This window comes from Brachionichthys hirsutus, chromosome 1 (assembly GCF_040956055.1).
Source record: "Brachionichthys hirsutus isolate HB-005 chromosome 1, CSIRO-AGI_Bhir_v1, whole genome shotgun sequence".
Lineage (NCBI taxonomy): Eukaryota > Metazoa > Chordata > Actinopteri > Lophiiformes > Brachionichthyidae > Brachionichthys > Brachionichthys hirsutus.
In genome coordinates, this window is record NC_090897.1 from 12,269,006 (window position 1) to 12,288,103 (window position 19,098).

General features: G+C 46.1%; 3 protein-coding genes across 4 annotated transcripts; 2 read left to right on the forward strand and 1 right to left on the reverse strand.

Annotated features, from left to right (window-relative positions):
* Nucleotides 1-734: 734 nt before the first annotated feature.
* On the forward strand, nt 735-9,706 carry afg2b (AFG2 AAA ATPase homolog B). The gene is made up of 10 exons (XM_068739952.1): nt 735-1,325; nt 1,403-1,587; nt 7,017-7,302; nt 7,378-7,563; nt 8,139-8,297; nt 8,388-8,597; nt 8,699-8,926; nt 9,008-9,142; nt 9,260-9,385; nt 9,514-9,706. The coding sequence occupies exons 1-10, from the start codon at nt 735-737 to the stop codon at nt 9,649-9,651; spliced, it is 2,244 nt and encodes a 747-aa protein (XP_068596053.1). The 3' UTR covers nt 9,652-9,706.
* A 280-nt stretch (nt 9,707-9,986) lies between these two features.
* Nucleotides 9,987-11,187, forward strand: c1h15orf48 (chromosome 1 C15orf48 homolog). 2 transcript variants are annotated; one of them, XM_068741839.1, is made up of 5 exons: nt 9,987-10,035; nt 10,124-10,188; nt 10,290-10,378; nt 10,538-10,598; nt 10,794-11,187. In XM_068741839.1, the coding sequence occupies exons 2-5, from the start codon at nt 10,150-10,152 to the stop codon at nt 10,860-10,862; spliced, it is 258 nt and encodes an 85-aa protein (XP_068597940.1). In that variant the 5' UTR covers nt 9,987-10,035; nt 10,124-10,149; the 3' UTR covers nt 10,863-11,187. The 2 variants fall into 2 exon arrangements, with proteins under 2 accessions (XP_068597940.1, XP_068597942.1); XM_068741841.1 differs by lacking the exon at nt 9,987-10,035 and having other exon boundaries at nt 10,045-10,188.
* Nucleotides 11,188-14,355: 3,168 nt separating this feature from the next.
* Nucleotides 14,356-18,668, reverse strand: slc30a4 (solute carrier family 30 member 4). The gene is made up of 7 exons (XM_068738349.1): nt 18,275-18,668; nt 16,861-17,007; nt 16,360-16,513; nt 15,971-16,187; nt 15,701-15,806; nt 15,479-15,613; nt 14,356-15,252 (listed from the first exon to the last, which is right to left on the reverse strand). Exons 1-7 carry the CDS (start codon nt 18,666-18,668, stop codon nt 15,098-15,100), a joined length of 1,308 nt encoding a protein of 435 aa, XP_068594450.1. The 3' UTR covers nt 14,356-15,097.
* Between the last annotated feature and the right edge of the window lie 430 nt (nt 18,669-19,098).

The window sequence follows — 19,098 nt, forward strand, 5'->3', positions numbered from 1 at the left end:
TAATAATAATATCAATAATATAAATGTTTACATGTCATATTGACAGAAGTGTGTATTTGTTTAATAATTTATAGTACTATTCTGTACTGTATTTTCCTTGTTGTCTCCTTACATGACGTCAGAGCACGTGCGACGTCGTGTCACGTAAAAGTAGTTGGACAACCATGACCATTTCCTTTATTCGCTCTGTACTGTAGATGTTTTCAGTGACGCGTCTCCCTTCATGAAATTGAGCTGATCGAATGATTAGGAAAATAAAACAAGTGCAAACATCGCCAGCATTATTTTTTCGACAAGTTTAAGACAAAGCAATCAAATAAACAGTTTTATCTGAACCGCTGTATTCCTCAGTGTTTCGCTTTGGTTCCGCTTCTCCTCCAGACTCGCACAGGGACAGTTTTTGTTTGGCCATCTTTTTTTTTAAACATCACATGTATTTTGTGTACTCGTCGTGTTGTTATCATAGTTACTGATGATAGCATGTTAGCCACCATTCATCGGATTCGCCCTTCAGCTGGTATGTAACAGTTTTTGATAAACGCGTTTGCAACAGCTCTAGCAGAGCGAAGGTTTTACCGAGTAGCCATTAGCATGTAGCCAAGCTAAATGATGCACACAGCTAAAGTAATGACACCTCGCTCCTGTGTCTGTTTCTGTGCTTTTTTGATCAGAACTTCTCCGTCCGTTTTGACATATCGTTCCATGGCGTCCAGTGAAGCTGCTGTTCAACGAGGATGTCTCTGAGGCTGCTTTCACTGGATCCATCGGACCGGGGCTCTCAGAGGTGCAGGCTGGGTCCAGGTCTGATGTCAGCCATGGGGCTGAGTCTGGGTTCCCCCCTGTTGGTGTCTCTACCCGGCGGAAGCTGCTTGTGCACTGCCTGGCCTCGGCCTGACCTGGCAGAGGGCTTTCTGCAAATGGATCTGAAATGTTCCTCTTCTCGTCTGATCTCTCACCCACCCACACATCTCTGCCTGGACCCCGGTCAGCTCACGCCCGTGCCCTGCCCCAAACTGAAAGGTGTTAAGATAACTGTGGTGGTCCAAAGTGTTGATTTTAGGAGATGCACACCTCTTCGCCTGGTTCACGAACTTGTGAAAGACATGCTGAAAGGTCTTTACGTCCACCAGGAGCATGTTGTAAACCTGGAGGATTTTGACACGCCGATTCGATATGTTGTCGTTGAAAGCACGAGTCTGGATTCTGTGCGGTCTGGATTTATCACTGCAAAAACCACTGTGGAGATAGTCGGCATCCAGACCGTCTGGCATTACCGGAGTCGGCTGCGAGAGCAGGACACGGTCCCACTGGGGGGTCTGGATGAGGTGAGCATGGAAACACGTTTTACTCATCTACAGAGTATAATCTTACATCATGTGTGTGTTTTATTTATGTATTTTAGGTGAGCGCCTCTCTTCGAGAGATGCTGCAGCTGCCCCTCCTCTATCCAGCCACCCTGCGGTCTCTTGGTGTGGCGTGTCCCAGAGGCGTGCTCCTGGTGGGGCCTCCGGGTGTGGGCAAGACCCTGCTGGTCCACAGAGTGGTGGGGGAGGTCGGAGCCAGCCTGGTTGTTGTCCGAGGGCCAGAGGTAAAAATAAAACACACATGTACATCAATGGTGTTCCTTTTTGTCAGGATGTCTTAAGTTTTCAAGAATATGTGTTAATTATGTTTTTTGGGTGATTGATTGAGATCATCATTGACTTTTTACTGTTGATGCAGACTCTGCAGTATTCATGTATTAATGACAGTATAATACTACTGCAGTATTCTTGTATTAATGCAGATGGTATAATACTACTGTTGATGCAGACTGCAGTATTCATGTATTCATGCAGACAGTATAACACTACTGTTGATGCAGACTGCAGTATTCATGTATTCATGCAGACAGTATAACACTACTGTTGATGCAAACTCTGCAGTATTCATGTATTAGTGCAGACAGTATAATACTACTGTTGTTGCAGACTCTGCAGTATTCATGTATTAATGCAGACAGTATAATACTACTGTTGATGCAAACTCTGCAGTATCCATGTATTAGTGCAGACAGTATAATACTACTGTTGATGCAAACTCTGCAGTATTCATGTATTAGTGCAGACAGTATAATACTACTGTTGATGCAGACTCTGCAGTATTCATGTATTCATGCAGATGGTATAATACTACTGCAGTATTCTTGTATTAATGCAGACAGTATAATACTACTGTTGATGCAGACTGCAGTATTCCTGTATTCATGCAGACAGTATAATACTACTGTTGATGCAGACTGCAGTATTCATGTATTCATTAATAAACTACTGTTGTTGCAGACTGCAGTATTCATGTATTCATGCAGCCAGTATAACACTACTGTTGATGCAGACTGCAGTATTCATGTATTCATGCAGACAGTATAATACTACTGTTGATGCAGACTGCAGTATTCATGTATTCATTAATAAACTACTGTTGTTGCAGACTGCAGTATTCATATATTAATGCAGACAGTATAATACTACTGTTGATGCAGACTGCAGTATTCATGTATTAATGCAGACAGTATAATACTACTGTTGATGCAGACTGCAGTATTCATGTATTAATGCAGACAGTATAATACTACTGTTGATGCAGACTCTGCAGTATTCATGTATTAATGCAGACAGTATAACACTACTGTTGATGCAGACTGCAGTATTCATGTATTCATGCAGACAGTATAATACTACTGTTGATGCAGACTGCAGTATTAATGTATTCATGCAGACAGTGTAACACTACTGTTGATGCAGACTGCAGTATTCATGCATTCATTAATAAACTACTGTTGATGCAGACTGCAGTATTCATGTATTCACGCAGACAGTATAACACTACTGTTGATGCAGACTGCAGTATTAATGTATTCATGCAGACAGTATAACACTACTGTTGATGCAGACTGCAGTATTCATGTATTCATGCAGACAGTATAACACTACTATAATAGCCAGCCCAATGCTGGGCTATTGGAGTGTTGCCGGTAGGTCTCGGTTCGACGCGCTCTGTGGCTACGTCCTGGTTTCCCCGTATCCAAAGAAAAGGAGAGTCCAGAAGCGGGCTTAAGAGAATAAAATGCCACTAATTTATTACAAAATACAACAACTTAAAACATTCAATAAACCCGATCATCTGGGTGCAGGGATCCCGCCAGAGCGGTCAAAACCTATGTGCCCTTCCGGGTCAACACCTGTTCACCCCCTGATTGGCCCTGCCTTATATACCCCACATGGCCACAGCGCCACACAGTGCACAAAATAGGAACCGCACTCCATCAGTTGCATTTGGCTTCTACACACCGGCCCCTAATTGGCATGGTACCACACATGGCAATTCTCAACATTTCATAAAATACAACAAATATTGAATCATCACAACAATAACTAGACCTCATACACCAGACACAGTTTGGAAATTGGTCTCTCCTCTGGCTGACATCGTTCCAGTGTCCAGCTCATCATCCCCATCCCTAACAGGAAGCACTGACAGCGTGGTGCGACCTCTGCCGGCCCCTGTATGTCCATAAGTCGTATGAAAGACTGAGGTGGGTTCTGGTGATTCCAGTCCATCTTCTAAACCAGTGATCTGTCGATCTATGTGCAACACAGTCGGATGATATTGATTACAGATCTCACATTGCAATCTTGCTTCACAATTACGGCTGACATGGCCTCGATGAAGGCATCCAAAACACACACCCCCTTTCCTCAATATGAACACTTTGTCTGCGTGTCTCTTCTCCTTAAACTGCTGACAGTTTTCCAGTGCGTGTTCCATAGAGCAGCACACACAGCGTTCGTTCTCCTTGATTGGGCGTGACGGCTTAACTTCGTTGTGAGAGCCCATAGCGGTCACTGTGCTGGCGACCACATGCCCCTTCTCTCTATGGCTGGGTTGTGACTTTGGCTGGTTTAATGTTGTATTAGAGCTGTATTCTTGCAGATCTCCAAAAAAGGGATCTGAACGGATCCTCACATGACGCTCCATGAATCCCACCAGATCATTGAATCTCGCTCTGTGGCCAGTAGACTCCATGATGTCATGAGCCCTGCTCTGCCAGCGTTCTTTCATCCTATACGGGAGCTTTGCAAGGATTGCCCTCATATTCACAGGCATGTCCAGTTCCTGCACATATTCCAGCTCCTCCATGATGTTACAGCAGCCACGCAGAAATAGTGCGTAGCTCTGAAGTGCCCTGGTGTCGTCTGCTCTTATAGTCTGCCACGACAAAGCCTTGCTGATGTATGCAGTAGCTGTTTTGTAAGGATTTCCAAATTGATCTTGCAGTAGAGCCTTGGCCACCACGTAGCCACGATCTGGGTCCATATGTTGACAGCTCCGCACCAGTTCGAGAGGCGGGCCTCTGGTGAATTGCTCCAAATAATACAAGCAGTCTGCTGCAGTTGCTTTACTTTCCACTCCTTGCTCAAATGTTTTTATAAAGGTCCTGTAATGCAAGGGATCGCCGTCAAAGATTGGAATGTCTCTTGGTGGGAGCGTCATTGACCGCTGCTGGTTCATTAAAGCTGCTATAATCTCAGTTTGTCTGCTCATGATCGTTAGAAGGTCTCCAGGTGTCTGCATAGCGGTGAGTGACTGACGCGTTTCATTTTGTGTAAACCGATCATTTGCTTCCATCCTGTTTCTATTGCATTGCAATCGGTGCTGCTGTTGCCTTGTGTTTGATGCGTTCCGCTGCTTTGGTCTCACATCTACTGGCTTGATTTCCAGTTTGTCATCATTTTGAGGTATGAACTCTTGAGCAGAGGGGTGCAACATCTGTTCATAGTTTGTTCCACCTTTGTTGCATATATCCTTCGTATTTGAGTACGCTTGTGACTGACACTTTTCTTCAGCATCATAAATTTCCAACCTTGCTTCAGATGCCGCCAGTTCAGCCTCCAAATCAAGCATCTCCTTTCTTCTTCTCAATTTTGCTTCCTCTTCTTCAATAATATGTCGCTCCTTCAATATTTTAACTCGAGCCAAAACTGCAGCTCTATCCGCTGCTGCCTGTAATCTAGCAGATGAAGCACTAGACGTGTAGCTCCTTTGACTGCTTCTGCTACTTATATTCGACATGCTATCTTCAGGAGAGAGTTCATCATTGGTAAGTTGTTCATTTCCAGTATTTGTGTCTACGTCCAAAGCGCACGCCTCCATGGTTCGTATCGCAAAGCCAGATTCAGCTCAGGTGAGCGCAACGGAAAGTAGGTCAATGAGTCACGTGATCCAGCGCAACGCTTCGATGCGTAAAAACGCGCTCAATGTTCACCAATGCGTTGGATTTAACGTGCGCACACAATTAGGCCTTTGATGGTGGAGCGCTACACGTACCTCCGTTGGGCGCCTTTACTGTAAATCCGAGCGATGGTCTTCAGCGCTCCGGTCCAGCTCCGCAGTCCAGCTCCGGTCCAGCTCCGTAATCCACAGCGCTCCGCGGAACAGCTGACTGCTGTCCGAGCTATCTTCGCGGGCCACTTCTCCACGCCACAGCTCACACGGTCATCCCTGGCTGTCTCCCAAACGCAGGCCTCCTGAGGTTCCAAACTTAGTCCAATCGGGCAGGTTTTGACAGTATAATAGCCAGCCCAATGCTGGGCTATTGGAGTGTTGCCGGTAGGTCTCGGTTCGACGCGCTCTGTGGCTACGTCCTGGTTTCCCCGCATCCAAAGAAAAGGAGAGTCCAGAAGCGGGCTTAAGAGAATAAAATGCCACTAATTTATTACAAAATACAACAACTTAAAACATTCAATAAACCCGATCATCTGGGTGCAGGGATCCCGCCAGAGCGGTCAAAACCTATGTGCCCTTCCGGGTCAACACCTGTTCACCCCCTGATTGGCCCTGCCTTATATACCCCACATGGCCACAGCGCCACACAGTGCACAAAATAGGAACCGCACTCCATCAGTTGCATTTGGCTTCTACAACTACTGTTGATGCAGACTGCAGTATTCATGTATTCATGCAGACAGTGTAATACTACTGTTGATGCAGACTGCAGTATTCATGCATTCATTAATAAACTACTGTTGATGCAGACTGCAGTATTCATGTATCATGCAGACAGTATAATACTACTGTTGATGCAGACTGCAGTATTAATGTATTCATGCAGACAGTATAACACTACTGTTGATGCAGACTGCAGTATTAATGTATTCATGCAGACAGTGTAACACTACTGTTGATGCAGACTGCAGTATTAATGTATTCATGCAGACAGTATAATACTACTGTTGATGCAGACTGCAGTATTAATGTATTCATGCAGACAGTATAACACTACTGTTGATGCAGACTGCAGTATTAATGTATTCATGCAGACAGTATAATACTACTGTTGATGCAGACTGCAGTATTCATGCATTCATTAATAAACTACTGTTGATGCAGACTGCAGTATTCATGCATTCATTAATAAACTACTGTTGATGCAGACTGCAGTATTCATGTATTCATGCAGACAGTATAATACTACTGTTGATGCAGACTGCAGTATTCATGTATTCATTAATAAACTACTGTTGATGCAGACTGCAGTATTAATGTATTCATGCAGACAGTATAATACTACTGTTGATGCAGACTGCAGTATTCATGCATTCATTAATAAACTACTGTTGATGCAGACTGCAGTATTAATGTATTCATGCAGACAGTATAATACTACTGTTGATGCAGACTGCAGTATTCATGCATTCATTAATAAACTACTGTTGATGCAGACTGCAGTATTAATGTATTCATGCAGACAGTGTAACACTACTGTTGATGCAGACTGCAGTATTCATGCATTCATTAATAAACTACTGTTGATGCAGACTGCAGTATTCATGTATTCATGCAGACAGTGTAATACTACTGTTGATGCAGACTGCAGTATTCATGCATTCATTAATAAGCTACTGTTGATGCAGACTGCAGTATTCATGCATTCATTAATAAACTACTGTTGATGCTCTTTGTGTTTGCTTATTTCCGGTGGTGGGATCTCGGCCGGGCGAGAGCGAGGAGAAGTTGCGTGCTGTGTTTGAGCGGGCCCGGTCTGCGGCGGAGGAGGGTCCGTGCGTGCTGTTCCTCGACGAGCTGGACTCCTTGTGTCCGAAGAGGACGAGCTCGTCGGCACCAGAGAACCGGCTGGTTGCTCAGCTGCTCACGCTGATGGACGGGATGGATCAGTCTGATCAGTTCCTCATCGTCGGAGCCACCAACCGACCGGACAGCTTGGACCCGGCGCTGCGCCGGCCCGGACGGTTCGACAGAGAGGTGCGGACGAGGAATCTCATAACCCGTTGTCGCGACGATGGTTGTATTTTTCTGAACCGAACCTGCTTGCTTCAGGTTATCATTGGGGCTCCCACCCTGCAGCAGAGAAAGGCCATCTTGTCTGTTCTGTGTGCGAGGATGCCGGTTTGTGGCGGTGTGGACGTGGCAGAACTCGCTCAGAGAACTCCTGGCTATGTCGGAGCAGACCTCAGCGCTCTGTGCAGAGAGGCTGCCATGCATGCGTTACGGGAGAATTTGACGGTAAGCAACACACAATCAAGCATCATAACATATAAGAACAAAACACCAATATTTGTTTTGCATCGAGGAGTCCTTTGAGCCTGTTTTTGAGCCGCTGCTCCTCCACGCCTTCCGGACGCGTCCCTGGGGAGGTGTTCCGGCCATGTCCCACAGGAAGGAGGCTTTGGGGAAGACCTAGGACACGCTGGAGAGACTATGTCTCTCGGCTGGCCTGGGAACGCCTCGGAATCCCCCCCCCCAAAAGAGCTGGAATTGGTGTCTGGGGGAGAGGGAAGTCTGAAATCCCTGCTGAGACTTTTACCCTCGACACTTGTCCCCAGATAAGCGGTGGAAGAAGGATGGATGGATTTAGAAATATTAAAGTACATCTTGATTTACCCAGATGTGGTGCCAGTTCCTGCCTTGTCAAATCTTTTTATTTTCCCATGACTTTTGATCATACAGTCTTTCTCTGCTTTACTGATCATTTATTTTGCAGGTCGGTAGGGAGGGTTAAAGTGAATTAAATGACCTGCATTTGTTGACAAATGAAGAAGCCGCTTCAGTGAGTGTTTTCCTGTGTCTTATTTCTGCAGGGTTCAGGACAGCAGGCCGTGAGTACGAAGCACTTCCAGGAGGCCCTGAAGTCGGTGCAACCCTCTTGCCTGCGAAGCAGCCTGGGTCGGACGGAGCTGTCCCCGGTGTCCTGGGGGCAGATAGGAGGACTGGATGATGTCAAACTCAAACTAAGACAGGCAAATGAGTGATTTCATTATCCAACTGAAAACGCAAAGAGCTTTGATGTTGACAGAGAGCCTGTTCTTTCTTTTCTTTCTGTACATCAGAGTATAGAGTGGCCGATGAGATACCCGGAGGCGTTTCTTCGTCTGGGTCTGTGCCGGCCCCGTGGCGTGCTGCTCTACGGACCCCCGGGATGTGCCAAGACGACGCTTGTCAGGGCTGCAGCCACTTCATCTCACTGTGCTTTCCTGTCCGTGAGTGGCGCCGACCTCTACTCTCCCTATGTCGGAGACTCAGAGAAGGCTTTAGCACAGGTGATTTGTTTTCCTCACAGTCTGTTCTAACGCCCGCGAATGGCTGCCGAGTTTGTGCCAATCAATATAACGTCTGCATCTGTCTGGTCCTCTGCACGAAGTTGTTCCGCCAAGCCCGAGCCTGTGCTCCCTGTATCCTGTTCCTCGATGAGATCGACTCTCTGATTGGCTCGAGGTCAAACGGCGGGACAGCTAACAGCGTCCAGACGCGCCTCCTGTCTGTGCTCCTGAACGAGATGGATGGGGTTGGCCTGAAGACGCAGGAGAGGAGAGGGATGGAGAAGATCCTCCAGGCAGAGGCAGTGGTGGAGAATCTCACACAAGAGCAGGTCAGATATGGTGATACGACCTTTTAAGCAGCATTAGATCGGTGGGAGATCGTTCAGTCTGTGCGTTTTACTGTTTGACAGCTGGACTGCCAGGAAGTATGCAACAAAGAAGTGATGGTTATAGCTGCAACAAACCGGCCTGACTGCTTAGACAGCGCCCTCCTCAGACCGGGCAGGCTGGACCACATCATCTGTGTCCCGCCACCTGACCAACAGGTCAATTATTTGTCTCAAGGCCATTAGTTATAGCCTAACAAATAATCTAGATATTTTTTTACAATCATTAAGCATGCCTTTTACAGTCTCTTATTAACTAACCGTGTATGTGTCTAGGCTCGTCTTTGCATCTTGAAGGCGTGCACAGAGTCCATGCCTGTTGATGCCGACGTGTGTCTGGAGGAATTGGCAGCAAAGACCGAGCTTTACTCCGGCGCTGATCTGGAAAATCTGTGTAAAGAGGTAAAGCGAACCCGCACAACTCAATAATCTTTGACCGTGAAATGCAACATTTAAATCTGGTTCACAAAACTGACATAAACAAATGGATTGAGAAGGATTGTTTGATTAACCCCCCCCCCCCACCCCAGGCTGCTCTGTTGGCGTTGCAAGAGGAGAACATGATGGCTTCGACCATCAAACACAAATACTTCCTGCAGTGCCTCAGCAAAGGGAGCCCCTCTCTCACCCCCCAGCAGATCCACACATACCAAACACCTCCCAGATGATAAACCACATACAAGCCTGTTGTCATCATTTGGAAATGGATTTTATAAAAATAAAAAAAACAGTTTAAAATAAAATTAATGAAATGTTATATTTGGTGTTGTGTGTTTTTTTTTTTTATTACCAATGATAAGAAGCATTCCAAGTTATTAACCGCCCCAGCTGTTGACTTTCAGTTAATAAATATGGCCACAAGAGGGCGCGGCACACGCAGTAAAATATTGATCATTGGTGAAATTGGTCTGAAGACAAATCGGAATCGTCTCGGCGCAGGAAGCTGCGTGTCTACGTGCCACTCCACGCGTGCGTCCTCCCACCCAGCCCACATCCACTCACATCACAGGATGCTGCACTGAGAGGCCTGAAGGAGCTCCGAGCAACAACAGGTGAGGCCTGCCACACACAGCTGCTTCCATGACTTCTGAATTCACTCTGCTTCACTGCCAAATCAAATTCTGTTAATTTCCTCTTTAGGTGTTGGATAATTTAAAGAAAAGAAAATGGTTGGTTTGTTCCAATTGTTGAGGAAGAAAAAAGAGGTAAGCTGTTTATTATTAGCTTAAAGTGATTTTCTTTTTATGATGGCTTGCTCGTAATACTAAGGGTCACATTCTGAAACGTGTTTTTCTGTATTCTCCAGCTGATCCCTCTGATCGGCTTCGTGGGTTCCGCTGGACTAGGAGCCATCTCTGCTGCCGTGTACTTTTTATTCACTAAAACCGATGTGATGTGAGTGTCCTCGTCCTTTGCGTTGTGGTCCCACTGTATTTGATTTCTAATATAAAATGTTTTAATGGATGGTTTCCGGTTTTAATACTTAAATCCGACTTCCATCAAGTTCAGACTTGTGAGAAATATTTAAAGATGATGTCTTACTTTCATATTTAGTCTGAATAAGACCAGCAACCCAGAACCATGGGAGAGGGTGGACCCGACGAAACCCCAGAAGGTATCTTTCTCAACATTACACAACATATTTTTTTAAAAAAGGATCTGGTTGAAACAGCAGAATCCTCCAGTCTGCTCTTTCAACTTCCCGAGTCACAGCTGATGTTCATCGACAGTCCGTGTCGGGTAAAATGATGCAAGACTTGCAGCCAGGTCCGCAGAAAGCCTGATTCTTATTTCTGGCACTCCCTTGCAGCTCATCACCATCAATCAGCAGTGGAAACCAGTGGAGGAGCTGCAGCTGGTGAGGAGCATCACCAAGTAGAAAAGGCAGGCTTCCATTAGGCAGTTCCACACAGACGGACTACATCGCTGCTCCACATCAGTCCAACAGAATCCTTTCTGCACAAACTAGGATGCTTTGACAGTCAGTGTGCGGAAATGCTTCTGCTCCACTGGTGGGGTTTCACCCTGCTCAAGAACATCCACACACACAACTCGGTGAAATACTCTGTTTTTGTCTTTCTGTGTGCGGCTATTTTTTATTTATATTAAATAAGTTGTGGCTTTTCTTTGCTCGGCAGCTTTATGATGTGTAAATGTGAGCTTTTTACTGTACAGATCCAATAAATGATACTTGTAATCGTGAATCATCGGAGTGTCCATTTGTTGACAACTTGAGACATTAACACTTTGGGCTCTAAAGAGTTAATGGTGTAATTTAATTGCAGCATTTCCCTTCTATTCATTGTAACCAACCCAAAATGTATCAACTCAAATTGGCCCAGAAGAGCTGCGACTCCTCGTGTAATCTGAATGCGTCACAAAAACCCAATCAAGAGTTAAAAATGATCAATATATTGATCCCAGTGGGGTGTAACTTATCGATCTGTGCTACAGGACCGCCGCTGGTCTACGCAGCTGACATTTTGACTCGACAGGAAAGGCTTTAAGTCCTTTAAGGACACAGTGGATCCTTTGTTTGCAGGCGTGACAGTGAACCAAAGCTTAGTTTAGCATTAACTTTAACAGCCGGTGTTTAAATCATCCAGTCGGCGCCTTTTAAAGCTGGCTGATAAACATTTTATACCACACTTACTTCAAACTGAACTCTGTCCTACACACGACATGTCAAAGCCAAGGAAATAAATTGAATATAGCATTAGATAGTGAGCTGCGGAGGCGCTGACAGTTGAAGGATGTGACTTTGGTGCCAGTTTTATCCGTGCTAAACTAAACGATGCCGCCCGACTGCTCCCTTCAGCTTTCTGCTGTTTAGCATGCAGACAGTCCAGCGGTGCGGCTCCTCTCTTCTGACTTCCTCACAACTATTGATTTGAGGATTTGGGATAGTCTCAGCATATTGAACAATATGATATTTACCCTGGATTTATAGGCAATAGAAAATATAAGTACATCCAGTTTATCTTCAAGCTGTGTTTATGATACATCATTAAGTACTTTGGTCCTGAAACAAGGTGCGGTCATCGTGCCGACGTCCCTCTAGAATGACTCGACAGCAGTTTAAACTCCGAGAAAAACGTTTGGCCTTGTCCTTGTCTGACCTTCAGGTTTCATCCCATTATTGGTGAAAAATGTTTGTGGATAAAAAATGACTTTGCCCATCAGGATAAGTAATGGGTGGAGCCAAAGTAATAGCAGATGCACTCATCTGCAGGGCTGTGTTTGCACTTAGTGCTCTCCGTTTGTTCCACAATCCTTTTAGCGTCCGTCTTTCAGCTGGCGGGAGACGAACAGCTTAAAACCCTTCCTCCTACGATGTGACATCCTACAGGATGGTGTCCCAGTTGAAAGGGGGGGGGGGGGGGGGGGGGCTCGTGTATTATTTACCATTCATCAACTGATGTGAATGGAAGAAGAAGACAGATGGGTGACAACGGGTATTGTGTCCTGAAATGCTCCTGTTTTTTTTTTTTTATCAGGGAATGTTTTCATGCACATATTCAGGACAGGATAGTTCAGAACGTGTGCGACAGCAGTGAAGTGTTCAGTAGGAGTGACGGGGGAGTTTAGTGTAGAGGTGGGAGTGCACCAGGGATCAGCTCTGAGCCCCTTTTTTTTTGTCATGGTGATGGATAGACTAACAGATGAGGTGAGACAGGAAGTTCCTTGGAATATGATGTTTGCAGATGACATTGTGCTCTGCAGGGAGAGCAGGAAGAGGAGAATTTAGAGAAGTGGAGGTCTGCTCTAGAAAAGAGAGGAAGGAGGGTGAGCAGGAGTAAAACAGAGTACATGTGTGTAAATGAGAAGGTCCCAGAGGGAACAGTGAGGCTACAAGGAATAGACGTAAAGAAGGTAGCTAGGTTTGGACGTGTCCAGAGAGACGGGGACTATATCGGTAGAAGGATGCTGAGGATGGAACTGCCAGGGAACAGGGCTAGAGGTCGACCCAGGAGAAGATACATGGACGTAGTGAGGGAGGACATGAGTGGCTGGTGTTGGGGAGGACGATGCAAAGGACAGGGTGAAGTGGAGAACATTGAGTTGATGTGGCGACCCCTCATGGGACAAGCCCAAAGTACAGTAGTAGTAGTAGTAGTAGTAGTAGTAGTTTGCATGCACATATTGACAGGATACTTTAGCATCTCATTCTCCCTCTCTGCTGAGATTCGCTCACATGGTTTCTTATATTCTTTTAAATGATTCAGATGCATCCAGGTCACATAACAGTCGTCACCTCAAAAGTCCGAGTGGGCAGAAGGGTGTACGCCGCAGCCTGGTCTCGAATGGAGGACTATTTAAGGAAACAATGAGACAAGAGGAAGCAAAGCAATGTCGCCGTTTGTGTACGTGACTGGATCACAGATATGATGACGCCACAGACCATGTGACCAGCAGGTTGCTGCTCACAGTACATGAGTAATGAGAGATGAACTTCCCCACGTAGCATGATGGGTGTGACTGAATGACCTTTGCCTTCTGGATTCTGCAGACATTATTTTAACTCTGGTCTGGACACGGGTAAGCGAGGGTGGGGGGTGGGGGGGGGGGGTCATTGCCACATGTTATGGGACTCTAAATGGCCGGTTAGGTAGATGTTGTAAACTGTTGGCTCGGCTTCAGGACAAACAGAGGAACTGCCTGCCTTTGTTTCAGAGGCTTTTTGTTAACCCAGCTGTTGCCTGGAAACCAAGACTCACCCAGTTGTTATCAGTAAAAAAATAAAACCTTGACATGTCTACAATCTGAATACCGACCTGGATTAACAAGATCACACAGTAAGCATTCAGGGCTTATACAGCAGATACAGTAAACTCCACTGTACCGTCACATTTAGGGATTATTAGATAATTATTCACTCCTTGCAAATTTACCGGTTTATCAATGGCCATTCAATGTGAAACAGAATTTGATCTAAAAGGAAAGCCGGGCGGAAAAGTTGTTTGATCATGTTTAGGACAGATTTCTGTTCACCCTGAATCCGGTGGTTGGACCGCAGCCGGTCTACGTGCAGCCTGTCCACTGCCCTCAGTTCCATCCTCTGTCTATTAGAACGTCTGTAGTTGAAGGTGCGCCTTATCAAAATGCCCCTGAAAAGGACATTGCGCCACCTACTGTTGAAAAGTGGAACAACACGCATCACACCGCAAATTATTGACTTTGACAAACAATCTTGTTTATATATTATTTACTTGATTTTATCCTAGTTTTTCCTATTTCTTAAACTGGTACAAACGGCATTCACGGTTTTGTGATAAGTGAAATTATTTTGCAGCATGGAAAGAATATTTCTACCCCAACCCTTTTCCAGATTTCAATAAAAGCTCAAATGAAATGAGATAGTGACTGACCCAAACCTTTAAATACTTTATTAGAAACAGTGATCCAGTTCCTGATTATCCTTGATGATTATTATCAGAAACACACAACCATTTAATACTTGACAGAGAGAACACTTTGACACAATCACTGGAAAACTTCAAGTTGTGTCTCAGGAAAACACGAATACCTCTCGAACCTGCGTGCATTACTACACCGTCTGTTAACGAAATCAAACTGGGGTGATCCAGCCCCTGTAGCATCAAAGTCGGCCACTCTTTGATTGTCAGTTCTTTAGTCTCTAAAATTAAAGATCTTGGAATAATATGTTATTATAAATGACTTTGACTCAAGTTACTATCAAATGACATGAGGTATATCTTTTCGTGTGCTCAAAGGATTAGTGACAGCTGTTAAAATACAATCCTCACAACTTCACACCTGATAACAAAACACGAGTTGTGATATGTCAAACAACAACCTAGAAAACAGAGATGTGTTTGGAAAGGCTTTAAAAGGTGAATTATTTCTCAGCTTAAACTTCAAGCATTCCGACTCCACTTCTAAAACCTCTGCGAGAGGAAGGGCGCAATTCTCCTGGAGGCCGTGATGATCGATTCATCTGGATTGTGCAGCTGCTCTACTTCCAGTCTTTTTTCCCCAGTTACAACCAGATTTTTGTCACACTTGCCACGGCGCTCTGCAGCGCCACCAGAGTCGCATCCACAGCGTACAGAATCCTCTGCTACCTGTGGACCGACCACTGTGGAAGTCTCCTCAGGCGGTGGCCGGATGGCAGTGTTCGCAGAGGAGCGCTGGCCTCTGCCTGTGTGTCTGGACCTGGACTGTGCACCTGGAGAGGCCGTAGGAGTGCAGCAGCAGTTGGCGCGCCTTCGTCTGCACGTCCTCCCAGTTGTTGGCACTAGAGGGCGCTGTGAACAGAAACCCCCACAATCAACAACACCTCCACCAGTAAACAAATGAGACAGCAAAAGATTCTGTAATGTGATTAAAGAAAAAATATTTTTGTTTGATGTAAATATGAGGAATTACATTATTTCTTCTGGCTAATAAATGTTGCGTGTAATCAGAAATATCTTTCTTAATTCCCTCAAATCGCCCTCCGTTATTGGGATTACTGATGATCGTGTTACTTACTGAGCTGGAGATGCACCAACGCTGCAGTCCTATCAGCGGTCAGCGCCCAGACGTTGAGCTCATCGACTGACTGGACGTCCTCCAGGTTCAAAAGGTCCTCTTCGATGCGCCGAATGTCCAAATGTCTGGGGACACCTGACACAGCAGAATGGAAATGAAAAACAACACCAGGATGCAACTCAGCCATTCTGGACACACAGCAACACAATCTGAAAGACTCACCCTCCAGCACAATGACCAAGGTGTCTCGTATAATGCGGAATGTGGTGAAGACAACCAGCACAGAGAAGATGTAGGTACAGATCGGATCTGCCAACTTTATCTCGGGCTGTGAAAAGTCAGAGGAATACATCAGATCAAGTTTTACATTTCCTTTGCCAAACCAAATCTGAAATACATACTGTAGTGCAGTTTCCATCAAATTATTTTTGGGAAGTAACTCTACAAGTAAACTGTGTGGAATTATTAACCTTCGAACAAACAGTTCCTTACCTTGAAGCGGACAACGTAGGCTGCGATGAGCACCCCGACGCTCTGGAGGAGGTCTCCCAAAGCGTGGATGAAGGCCGCTCTGACAGCCAGGCTGCCATGCTGCCCCCGCTGCCGACTGGACCCGGATGGGGACGAACCCGAGGCAGCTGCGTCTCCGTGGGAGTGACCGTGACCGTGGGAGTGACCGTGAAGGTGGCCACCTAACAAGAAGCCCATGCTGAGGACACGAGAACAATAATAAAGCTTATCCAACGTGGGAACAGGTCAGTGAAGGTTTTCTTTATTCGCGTAAAGCAGCTGCAGCCAAACATTACATAGAGGCTTAGACTTCCCCTTGGCGTGCAGGTTGAGCTGAAAGAAAGCTTCACACGCTTCTCGTTTCCACTTACATGAGATTGACAGCCACCCCGACGGCCGCAGTGATGAGCATGACGTCTCCGTCTATGTCGAAGTCTTGATGCAGCGTCCTCTGCACCGCCTCGTAAACCAGAGCGGCCGTCAGGATGTAGATGAGCAACACGCTCACGACCGCCGATACCACCTCTAGGCCAGGAAATCATCCATGAGTCGCGAATACAGACCGAATCAATGAGCATGACAACAGAAGCGTTGAGGAAAAACCTGCCATCAACTCAATACACGACTCATTCACGAATGTACTGTAGAAATATCCAGTCTGAGACATTAAAACGACCATCCGAAGACGACATTTCTCATTTTTGACCAACTAAAACTGGCTCCGTTTCTCAGTCAGCCTCATAAATAAGGAGAAGGATCTTTGAGACAAACCATTTGTCTGCGACTGCTGATTCTGTTGCGGGTATTTATTATTAAAATAAGGGTTATATTAAACTCCACTTCATGGAAACTCTCTGACGTCAGAGACTCACCGAGGCGATACAGTCCGAAGGTGAATCGCTTGGTGGGCGGCTTGGTGGAGAGCCACAGCGCCAGCAGAGAGAACAAAATGCCCACCACGTCTGCTAGCATGTGCACGGCATCAGTCATAATGGCGAGGCTGTTGGACACGTAGCCACCTGAAAGGAAAAGACGATGCCTTGAACCCTTTGTGCATATTGTTCATGCAGAGACACGGACATACCGGTTAGGGCAGGCGTGCAGACGCACATTAGTAACACATCCAGGTACGAGCCGACAACATTTAGAGGCAACAGGAACAGTGAAGTAAGTATTATAGATTATAAGAGTTCACCTTTTAACAGTGACGTTTGATTAAGTTTAATTGTCTATGCCCAACAAAGACTTTAAGGCAAGACGCTCCATCCTGCTCAGGTTTTATATTCAAATCTCATCATTATATAAATAAATAACATATAAATATCCACGCTGCCTGGTGACATCCCGAGTATTTGTGTTTTTATACAGCAGTTACTGCATCTTATCTTATCTAGATGTTCATTTGACTCGACGGGATCGGCTTTTAGAGCTCCTGCATTGGAGGTTGGAAATGATGAAAGATTGATCCCTTTGGCACGAAGCGAAGGCGGCGAATTGGACGCGATATTTACGCGAGCTGCGCAGCAATAAAGTCACACAAGCACAGCTCATAAGCTTTGCCTGATTGGGATCCATACTGGATTTCACCGCAGGTTATACGAGTAAAAGGTGGAACTCTCACTGCGTCCATCAAGGCCGGTACTTTTAATTCTCAAGCTTTGTCTGTTTGAACACTGTGAGGGAAGGACATCACTCTTTACCCTCGCCGAAGGGGAGGCGAGGGTATTGCAATTGGGTCCGTTTGTCTGTTTGTCTGTCCGTTTGTCTGTTTGTTTGTTTGTTTGTGTGTTTGTCTGTCCGAGCGCATAACTCAAAAACTAGTAACCCAATCGACTTGAAATATTTACACAAGCAAGGTTCTGTCCGTGGCTCGGTCCTCCCCGAGAATGGCGTTGATCCGGATCTGGATCCAGATTCTAGAATTATTTTTACATCTGGAATTGTGCCTGTGCTGTAACATGGGAGTGTCACTTTAAGAGGGAGGGACACGAATTGCATGATGGGAAAAAGAGTCCAGAAGGTGTCTTGTAGTACGTTCCGGAGCAGCAAGCTAGAGCAGGTTTGGCCCCTCTGATCCGGATCAGAATAGTCTATTGGAGGCGAGGGTCTGCAATCTCTGACTGTCTTTCTAGTTGCCTTGGGCAGACAAACGGACGAGAAGCCGTCATCGTCCGTCTCCCAGTGACTCACCGGTCACGAGGTTTTCTGGTTTCCCGACCAGACGCCGACTAAAGAGCGAGATGTTAATTTGGAATGTGGCGTGGGGCTCGTTCTGTGCCTGCTTACCGATTATTTCACCCGTCATGAAAAGGAAATACAGCACAGCTGCCATGACGAGCCTCTTCATCACCTTCCTGTGTCTGGTCCGCTCCTTCTTCTTGGAGCAGCTTTCACAAGGATCCACGTCCCGACCCGGGCCGGGACAGGAACCGAGCAGGGAGTCGTCGTCATCGGCCGCCGCCACCACCTGCGTGTTCACCGCCACTCCGTTGGAGGGAGCTCCGCTCGAGTAGTCCGACATCTCTCCGGACACGACCACCTTCAGCTTGTTGAATTTGGGGGTCTCGTCCTCCACCAGGTCGTCGGAGAAGTCGAAAGGCACCGAGTCGCTCAGGTCCCAGTCGTTGCGCTCCCTCCGAAAGGTGGACCGGATCCTGCTCAGAAGGTTCCCGCCCGGCATCTTTATTGATCGCAGGAGCTTCGGGGAAGTATTTACACGAGTTCAGCTGAGGCTACTGTCCTTTGAAGTGGGAATTCACATGTTTGGGTGCGGGGGAGGTAAATACTTGGCAGTTTACTTCATTTCAGCACCTTGAAGAGAGCAAAAAAAAGAAAGTGACACAGCATCGTTTCATAAAGCAGACACTCAGCAACTCCACCGACATGTCAGCAGAGCCCGATGGAGTCGGTAACGGGAATTTTAAACACATTTGTCCACTCAGCTGCGTTATGGGGTCCTTAGACTTGGCTAAACTGTACCGAGCTAGCTTCGTCATGTCATCTCACGGACAAGCAGGCATTTATTAGAGCGTCGCCGCGGCGGCTTCTTTGGAAATGAGGAAAACTCACCCTGAAGATTCCATTTCGGGTTTAAAAACCAGAGAAGCAGC

Bases quoted from the DNA above. Each gene is read 5' to 3' on its own strand.
- afg2b (XM_068739952.1), top strand. From the start codon at position 735: ATGTCTCTGAGGCTGCTTTCACTGGATCCATCGGACCGGGGCTCTCAG. The intron at 7,303-7,377 runs GTGCGGACGAGG...TGCTTGCTTCAG, and splicing joins CCGGACGGTTCGACAGAGAG to GTTATCATTGGGGCTCCCAC. The intron at 9,143-9,259 runs GTCAATTATTTG...GTATGTGTCTAG, and splicing joins TCCCGCCACCTGACCAACAG to GCTCGTCTTTGCATCTTGAA.
- c1h15orf48 (XM_068741839.1), top strand. From the start codon at position 10,150: ATGGTTGGTTTGTTCCAATTGTTGAGGAAGAAAAAAGAG. The intron at 10,379-10,537 runs GTGAGTGTCCTC...TTTCATATTTAG, and splicing joins TTCACTAAAACCGATGTGAT to TCTGAATAAGACCAGCAACC. The intron at 10,599-10,793 runs GTATCTTTCTCA...ACTCCCTTGCAG, and splicing joins ACCCGACGAAACCCCAGAAG to CTCATCACCATCAATCAGCA.
- slc30a4 (XM_068738349.1), bottom strand. From the start codon at position 18,668: ATGCCGGGCGGGAACCTTCTGAGCAGGATCCGGTCCACCTTTCGGAGG. The intron at 17,008-18,274 runs GTAAGCAGGCAC...TTTTCCTTTCAG, and splicing joins CATGACGGGTGAAATAATCG to GTGGCTACGTGTCCAACAGC. The intron at 15,807-15,970 runs GTAAGGAACTGT...GACTTTTCACAG, and splicing joins CCTACGTTGTCCGCTTCAAG to CCCGAGATAAAGTTGGCAGA.